Below are 8,868 nucleotides of genomic sequence, written 5' to 3'. Positions count from 1 at the left end.
ATGTGCAGGGGCTTGGATGGGTTCGCATTATGAAAAAAATAAAATAAATACAATACATTTACATTTATTCATTTAGCTGACGCTTTTATCCAAAGCGACTTACAATTGCTATATATGTCAGAGGTCGCACGCCTCTGGAGCAACTAGGGGTTAAGTGTCTTGCTCAGGGACACACTGGCGGTTCACAGTGGATTCGAACCCGGGTCTCCCACACCACAGGCATGCGTCTTATCCACTGCGCTAACACCACCCCAATAAAAACAACTGAGGGTTATTGGAGACAGATACTGCACAATGAAAGTCATCTTACATTCATGTGCGCAGTGTGAGCTGCATATAATGTAGAAAAGCCATAAATTATTTTATACATGCGGTTTTGCAACTGCTACTGAATAAGAACATATTAGGGTATAATTTCACCCCAAAATCAAATTGAAATTGTTTGGAGATCAAATAAATTATGACAAATTAAAGAAATATTTCACCCAAAAATGAACATTTGCTGACAATTTACTCCCCCTCAGGCCATCCAAGATGTACAGTAGATGAGTTTGTTCTTCATCAGATTTGAAGAAATGTAGCATTGTATCACTTGCTCATCAATGGATGCTCTGCAGTGAATGGGTGCCGTCAGAATGAGAGTCCAAACAGCTGATAAAAACATCACAATAATCCACAAGTAATCCACAGCACTCCAGTCCATCAGTAAATGTCCTGAGATGCCAAAAGCTGCGTGTTTGTAAGAAAGAAATCCATCAAAATTCACACACATATCTGTTTAGAGCTGTGTAGACTTGTAAACAGTGTTTGATCTGTGCAGATTTTCCTCCTGATTCAGACCAGACCACTTTATCACTGGAGGAAGCCAGAAACAACAGTTTGAAGTTAAAAAGATCTTCTTGATGGGTTTGTTTCTTACAAACATGCAGCTTTTATCTTCTCCAGATGAGACTGGGGTGCTGTGGATTATTGTGATGTTTTTATCACATGTTTGGACTCTCATTCTGATGGCACCCATTCACTGCAGAGCATCCACTGATGAGACACTGATGCAATGCTACAGTTCTCCAAATCTGATGAAGAAACAAACTCATCTACATCATGGATGGACTGAGGGTGAGCATATTGAAAATTTATTGGTGAACTATTGCTTTTACACGCCTTGTAGACAGTGATCTGATAGAGCTGAAGAAAACATTCCCTGGTGAAAGAAAATAATTTCACTGCATCAACTCTGTGGCAAAAATACAGAGTCGAGCCCAGCAAACAAGCAGTCAAACACCATGTCAGACAGCTAATTAAAGGTCTGAAATGTGAGGCGGCTGGCAATCTTGCACTTCTGTATATCAGCATCAAACACTGCAGAAAATCTAGACTTTGCAAAGGTCAGTCGTGTCCAACACAATCTTCGAAACAAAATATTACATTTAACTGCAGTGGATATTTATAGTCATATGTCTTCTCTAGTATATTTTGTCATGTGGAGTCTTCTGCAAAAAAACATTTCATTAATAAGTTGCATCATATCCCACATAAATATGACTTCAAAGCTGATTTTCAGAGATTTATTTTGATGCTTGTTCCCATTGTGACAAAATCACAGGCAATTTAGCTGTAGCTTTAATAAATGAGGAAAACACAGAACCACTTAAAGGCTCATTAATCTGTATTTATGATCAAGTGAGTAAAGAAACTCATTTCGTTTAAACATCAGAAGCCTTTAGTACTAGGCAGAAGTCAAGCTGCTTTGATTCTCACATCAGATCAGGCTCTTTTCTGCACATTTCCTCCAGATATCTTGTCTGTGATTCTAACAAACTGTGTTCATCCCATCTCACTGTCACAGAGATTCAGAATCCAAAACATCAGATTAAAAATATTCCTGTAAATGTGTTAACTTGGCCTGTTTCTGCTTCTTGCATGCTTTTTGTGTACTTCAGTCCTTAGATTCTCATAAAACCAACATGGATTATGACCCATATAACCCATCTATGACAAGCATGGCACCTGAGGATATTAGAAATGGGTTAGGTGTGCCATCTAACAAACTGTATAATGTTTGAAATAATACATTTAGAAATAATTCAACATATACAGCTGCCTGTGATTGAGGGATGCCTTTTTCTTATGTCAAAATAAAGGGCAAGTAAAAATTTATTTGATGTCAAAGTTATCCAGATATAACAATATATATATTAAAGGTTATATTATATGTCACTATAAATAAAGCTGGATCACTACTACTATCTTAGGATGGGAACACAAACATTGAAATAATAGAAAGACTATAGCGCTCTCTGGTGGACATTTGGCAACTTACATACAGCTCCTGAGCTGTTGGCTGTTGAATTACTTATTGCAGTAATAAATACGAGCTGGTAACTTTTCAATAAAAATGAACAGTGCCTACACTATATCTGAGTACCATAGATGCCATTTGTATGCAAAGTTAAAAAGCCCTGTGTGAATTCGGAAACTTGAGAAATTTTGCCTTTAAGATGTTTGGGGAAAAATATCCCAACTGTAAATCATTGAACATTCCAACAACTGATCATCTGATAAATTAATGTCCATTAGCCTACTAGGCAGCTAAAGTCTTTAGTACTCAAGAGGGTACAATTGAAAGAATAGTTTAAACCAAAAAACGGACATGTTGTCATTTGCTCACCTTCAAGTGGTTCCCAACCTGTATGATCCAAGCCACCACACACACACACACACACACACACACACACACACACACACACTGTGGAACATAAAATATGATATTAAGCATAATGACAACCAGAGGTGGGTAGTAACGAGTTACATTTACTTCGTTACATTTACTTGAGTAATTTTTTGGGGTAACGAATACTTTTCGGAGTATATTTAAAGATGGGTACTTTATACTCTTACTTGAGTAAATTTTTGGGGAAAAATCTGTACTTTTACTTCGTTACTGTGGGCGACGCTCCTCTCGTTACTTTATCTTAATGCAATAAATGCATCCGTTTATTCCAAACGCGCCGTCTACTTTTCTCTGGGCAATGAGCGATGCCCATTCGCGAATGATTCATTCTTTTGAGTCAATTCTGTTCAAAGGCTTGATCAAACCAATTGGCAAACGAGTGAATTGGTTCATGAATCAGTTTGAATGAGTCGTTCAGTTCCCTGCCGCACGCGCTGAGCGTCTGAAGTGGTTCACTCGGAGTTGTAACGTTTAAGAACAGAAAGAGCGTTGAAAACGTGGCTGGAACTGCACTGAATTGAAATCTGCAAAGGTTATTGTTTGCTAGCGATGGAGATCCTTATTAGATGAACACCGCGTGTGCTGTCTACTGTTTAACAGGTAATAACTTGGGCTACATTCGATTACAGTACACGATACCACTGTGACATTAGTTTGTTGTACGTGTGTGGCTTATAACAGAGGGGAGTCAAGTTGAATGCAGCTTCCAAAAGACAAAAAATAGCCGATTAAGATTTTATTAATTTTAATACAATCACACTGGTGCAAGTACGTTCAGCGAGTCATATTATCAGCTGCTAAATTCAGATCTGTGATTGCTTGCTGGCGCTTAGCCAGAGATAGATGCGCTTATACAGCGCTGCGCATTATAACCAATCACACATGATTCTTTTGAGCTTATTAAAGCATTGGCCAATCAGAGGCTTTCAGATGAGTCATCGCTAAAATGCCTGTGCCTCCTTCACTTGCTCACTGACTGAATACCTCTTTCTGGCGAATTCTCTCGCAGGAACAACAAAGTGCAGATGTGTGTACGAATCTTTAATTAAGATATTGATTTCACAGTGTTAACAGTTTCAGTGATTTTAATGGGAGATTCTGAGAGTGATTGAAATCTAGACTGTCAGTGAAAATTATCTTTAATAATGTAAATGTTATTTGCTCTCTTTCTGAACAATGAAAGATTAGTAGCAATATTTATATCACATTAACTTTCAATGTTAAACTCACATTTAATATAAAGTCAGTCGTATTAAAAATATGTTATGGCATGACACCTATATCTGTTACTTAAGTAAACAGACAGGGTTTTATAATAAATTACATAACATTACATTACATACATTTTATCTATATATCTAAATAAAAATAGGCTCAGTATATATGACCCAAAGTAACTAGTAACTAACTACTTGAGTAGATTTTTTATCCGATACTCTTTTACTCTTACTCAAGTAACTATTCAAGACTAGTACTTTTACTTTTACTTGAGTAAATATTTCTAGAAGTACTTTTACTTTTACTTGAGTACAGTTTTTGGGTACTCTACCCACCTCTGATGACAACCTCACTATCATTGAAACTTTTTTCCATAACTTATCAATGTTCAACTGCCGCCGTGTGTCGCTGTCCGCGGTGCTGAATCTGAATTAGTCAGAAAGCATTTTGTCGTTTCACATTCCTTACATTGCATCAAACATGATCAAATCACCACAAACACAATTACAGCAATCATTAAAAAAATGAATGATATTATATAAATATCTATGTAACGTGTGCAATACTTAGCAGTGACACATTCGGAAACTACCATGGTTTTATTAAACTGAAACTGGGTCTTACTTAACAATTAACTGAATAAAAATTGGGTGAAAGTGCAATACATGTTTCAACTTTTATAGTGTAAAATAACTTGCATTAATTTGATTTTTTTGTTTGTTTGTTTGTTTGTTTTAATAGTGGATATAATATTTATTTGATTGCATGTGCGGATTTCACAAGAAGCGTGTGAATAAGCTTTGCGCTCGTTTGTCGACATCTGCTGTCAGGAGCTTCACCGAGCACGACCATCATCCTCCTCCTCATCATCCTCCCCACCCCTCAACCTCTCCCTGCGGGAACGACAATATCCAGCTCTTAACATTCCCAATTTGGAATTGCAAATCCTCGCCAAAGGACCCAGTTTGAGCGGCATAGACCACATTCTTTCATTAATGGCGTCAGAAACGCGTCTTACGCTCGCGTTATTGTACAGGAGGTATGGCGGCTAATCAGACGCTCTGTGAATCCGCATCAGTCAGATTTTCAATGAATGCGTTTGATATGATTATAATATTATAATTTAAGCATATTAACGATCGTTATTAGTCATTCAAAAGATGCATATTCGCGCATACGGTGCACAAATTGCCTAATCAAATCGCAGGTGTTGTTGCGAACAGGATTAAGCGATGAAATTCAATTTCAAAATGCATGACGGAATGGACAGCCTGATTTAAATGCACTGGTTGCATTGGTGTGCGTTTGTGATTACTGGATGCTGAGGAGTCTGGGGAGAGTTTGAGGTGGTCCACACCCCTTCATTGTTCCAGCCATGTCCCCTCCAGCATCCGCTGCGACAGCCAGTGAGAGCAGCACCACCACTGTGTTCGAGGACGACCCAGATGGCACTAGAGAGGAGGTACTGAATAAATGATGCTGTTTTCATTTTGCTGTCTTGACGATTCTTGAATAGCTCGTGATAAGTGAAACAAAAACGTAAACACGAGCATCGATTTTCATTCACATCATGGAAGCATGCACGTTTATGTAGACATCACTTCAGTGAGAATGCATGAGCAGAGATTGGCTTGATCAAATAACAGGCAGCCAGTCTTTGTTATTGTAAGCAATAGAGGTAAAATCCACTAATGCATGATACTACATATCAAATGACACCCAGTATGACACCTGAAGCTATGCCAGAAAATGCTGATTGATCACATATTCAACCACTGATATTGATGAATGATAATCTGAACATTTGGGAGATTATTGTAGGTGTAGTTATGCAGACTAAACCAAAATAAAATGGTAAGCTGCCTGGCATGCTGGTCTTAAAAGTGTGAAAAGCATGCAAAAAAGCCTTTAAAAAAAAGCCAACACAGGCTTGTTTCAACAAGGTTGTATCATGTTCAAAATCTACAAACAGCTTTGTGTGTGTGTATATATATATATATATATATATATATATATATATATATATATATATATATATAACAACATTTTCCATTTCTTTCAGGGAATTTAGTATTTAGTAAAAATTGTAGCACATATTGTTTAAAATAATTGTTTAATTTCAAACAATATATTTGAATTTGAACACAAAAATAAATTAGATTTATTTATTTTTAAATAGGGAAGCCTACAGTCCAAGATTCAATGAGAGGAATGTTTTATTTAAGATATACACAGGTGCAAAAAAAAATATCTAGAAAAAAAAAACGGAACATATATATGCATGCTGGATGTATGAACATTTAAGATGGTTTATAATGAAATTTTTGTATGCAGAAGCATTCTCTCATTCATTTCTATATGCTGACAGAAATATACTGGCCAACCACTAATGGCCATTAGATATGTGCTGCTCTTGGTACGATATTGCACAAATATTAACTAGTAAAGGAATACATTTGTGCAAATCTTGCTTTCAGACAAAGACATGCATGACATTGCATTTGCAGAATTCACTGTACTTGCCGTTTAAATGTCCTTTTTAACTCATCTACATTTTCTTTGTTCTTTTGTGGTTGATGAGCAGCAGAGGCCTGTGAAACAGTCACTGAGCAAGTCCATGTGCAGAGAGGTGTTCTGGAAATGCCTGCTGCTGTCTATGCTCATGTACGGTTGCATGGGAGCCATGGTGTGGTGCCATGTCACCAAGGTCACCCGGTTGACCTTTGACAGTGCCTACAAAGGGAAGTCCATGATGTATCATGACAGTCCCTGCTCTGATGGCTACATCTATATCCCCCTGGCCTTCCTCATCATGCTTTATGTCATATACCTGGTGGAGTGCTGGCACTGCCATGCCAGAAATGAGCTTCAATATAAAGTGCACGTGGATGGGATTTACGAAAGAGTCCAGAGGATGCAGCAGGCCAAGCCTTGCATCTGGTGGAAGGCGATCAGCTACCATTACGTTCGGCGGACACGGCATGTCACAAGGTACCGCAACGGAGATGCATACACAACCACACAGGTGTATCACGAGAGGGTGAACACACATGTAGCTGAGGCAGAGTTTGACTACGGCCACTGTGGAGTTAAAGATGTCTCCAAGCAGCTAGCTGAACTGGAAAAGTCAGCCATCACCAAACTGAGGTTCACTAAGTGCTTTAGCTTCGCCAAGGTGGAGTCCGAAAACTCCTATTTGACCCAACGGGCAAGGTTCTTCACCGACAATGAAGGATTGGATGATTATATGGAGGCTCGGGAGGGGATGCACCTAAAAAACGTAGACTTCAAAGAGTACATGATTGCCTTCTCCAACCCCGACCACCATCCTTGGTACTTCTCCAACTACGTCTTCTGGACAGCGGCCTTTCTTACCTTATCTTGGCCGTTACGGGTGCTGGCGGAGTATCGCACGGCCTACGTCCATTACCGTGTGGAAAAGCTCTTTGGAGCTGACTACATACCTGTGACGCCCTGTGACGAGAGACCTTACTGTAGACGCATCCCAAGGGTCAACACCATCGACAGCACCGAACTGGAATGGCACATTCGCTCCAACCAGCAGCTGGTGCCCAGCTACTCTGAGGCGGGTCTGATGGACCTGGCACAACGTTCAGGAAGCGTCAGGCAGAACTGTGAACGCTGCCATCGTGCCATCAGCAGCTCCTCTGTGTTCTCCCGCAGCGCCCTCAGCATCTGCAATGGCAGTCCACGGATCCCCTTCAGTGGGAGTCGCTGCTCCTTGGGAAGACTGTACGGTTCCCGCCGCAGTTGCTTCTGGAGAAGCAGGAGCGTCAGTCTGGACGAACCAGAGAGCCCCAGCGAGAACACGCGATGCCTGTCTGGACAGATCAATGTTGACGAGGAAGATCCACCACCCTACCAGGATGCAGTGTACTTCCCGGTGCTTATCGTCCATTGCAACGAGAGCTGCCCCAATCACCGATCCTTCCATAGGAACAGCTCATGTGTGGAAACGTCTTTATGATAGACCTCTGACCTCTGAAAGATTTTCAAAAGACGTGAGAGTCTTTCCGGCAGTGCAGAAAAATCTCAATACCAGATGTGTCCTGTTACTCAGGAATCATTTATTGGAATATGTATTGGCCCACAACACTGTATGCTCACAACAATGGACGGAGCAATTGACAAATAACTCCAATACCCATTTATAGCAATAATGCAAACAAAGCATTGTATAGTTCTTGGTACAAGTAATAATTTTGATTCAGTTGCAATCTAGGACTGCAAAAATGTTTTTGACAGCTATAAAGAATTTTGGCCACAGAGCAAAAACCTGGTCTTTTTTCTACAAGTATGACCATTTTCACTTTTATGGACCTTCCTAAATGTTGCACTTGAAGTTACTTCGGTCAAATCATCTGTAAAAGAATGTTACTTTGTTTCTCTCATGTAGGAGATTCCATTGGACTATAGAATATACTGTATGGTTTACATTCATATAAGAACACTCCTTACTGTATGTGAGAAAAATATCATGGGTTATTTGTACTTTTATTGTGATTTAACCACATCAGACAGAACTATATACACAATTATGGACCATTATGGCAATGTTCGCAACACTTTCTCAAACCTATTAAGAAACCATATGATACATTTCAGTCTATGCAACTATTAAAATCTGGTATGTTATGCCTTTAAAACATATATACAATTTACATTGGAATGTATGACTGTTGAAGCTTTAATTTACATCGCTTTTATGTAGTGAACAAACTATCCAACAAGGACTTGATTATTGAACAGGCTTGACAATTAGTAAATGTTTTAGGGTTTAATGGCTATTGGCTGCTCTTGTACCTGGCTGGAAATTGCAGTGGATCAATTTAACACAGTATAAGAGAGCTTTTTTTTTTTAAATCTCATTCATGCAGTTGATCCAGATACAGCTTATA

At 39.1% G+C, this 8,868-nt stretch overlaps 1 protein-coding gene across 1 annotated transcript; it reads left to right on the top strand.

Moving 5' to 3' along the window:
- The first annotated feature begins 4,711 nt into the window (after positions 1-4,711).
- LOC132111978 (transmembrane protein 151B-like) lies at positions 4,712-7,975 on the top strand. Its single transcript, XM_059519579.1, has 2 exons — positions 4,712-5,411; positions 6,534-7,975. Exons 1-2 carry the CDS (start codon positions 5,325-5,327, stop codon positions 7,935-7,937), a joined length of 1,491 nt encoding a protein of 496 aa, XP_059375562.1. The 5' UTR covers positions 4,712-5,324; the 3' UTR covers positions 7,938-7,975.
- The last annotated feature ends 893 nt before the right edge of the window (positions 7,976-8,868 follow it).

This window comes from Carassius carassius, chromosome 31 (genome assembly GCF_963082965.1).
Source record: "Carassius carassius chromosome 31, fCarCar2.1, whole genome shotgun sequence".
Taxonomy (NCBI): Eukaryota; Metazoa; Chordata; class Actinopteri; order Cypriniformes; family Cyprinidae; genus Carassius; species Carassius carassius.
The sequence above is the reverse complement of the archived record's forward strand: the minus strand, read 5'-3'. Positions and strand labels throughout refer to the sequence as shown.

Coding starts and splice junctions, on each gene's coding strand:
- LOC132111978 (XM_059519579.1), top strand. CDS start 5,325: ATGTCCCCTCCAGCATCCGCTGCGACAGCCAGTGAGAGCAGCACCACC. Junction 5,412..6,533: donor CAGATGGCACTAGAGAGGAG/GTACTGAATAAA, acceptor GTTGATGAGCAG/CAGAGGCCTGTGAAACAGTC.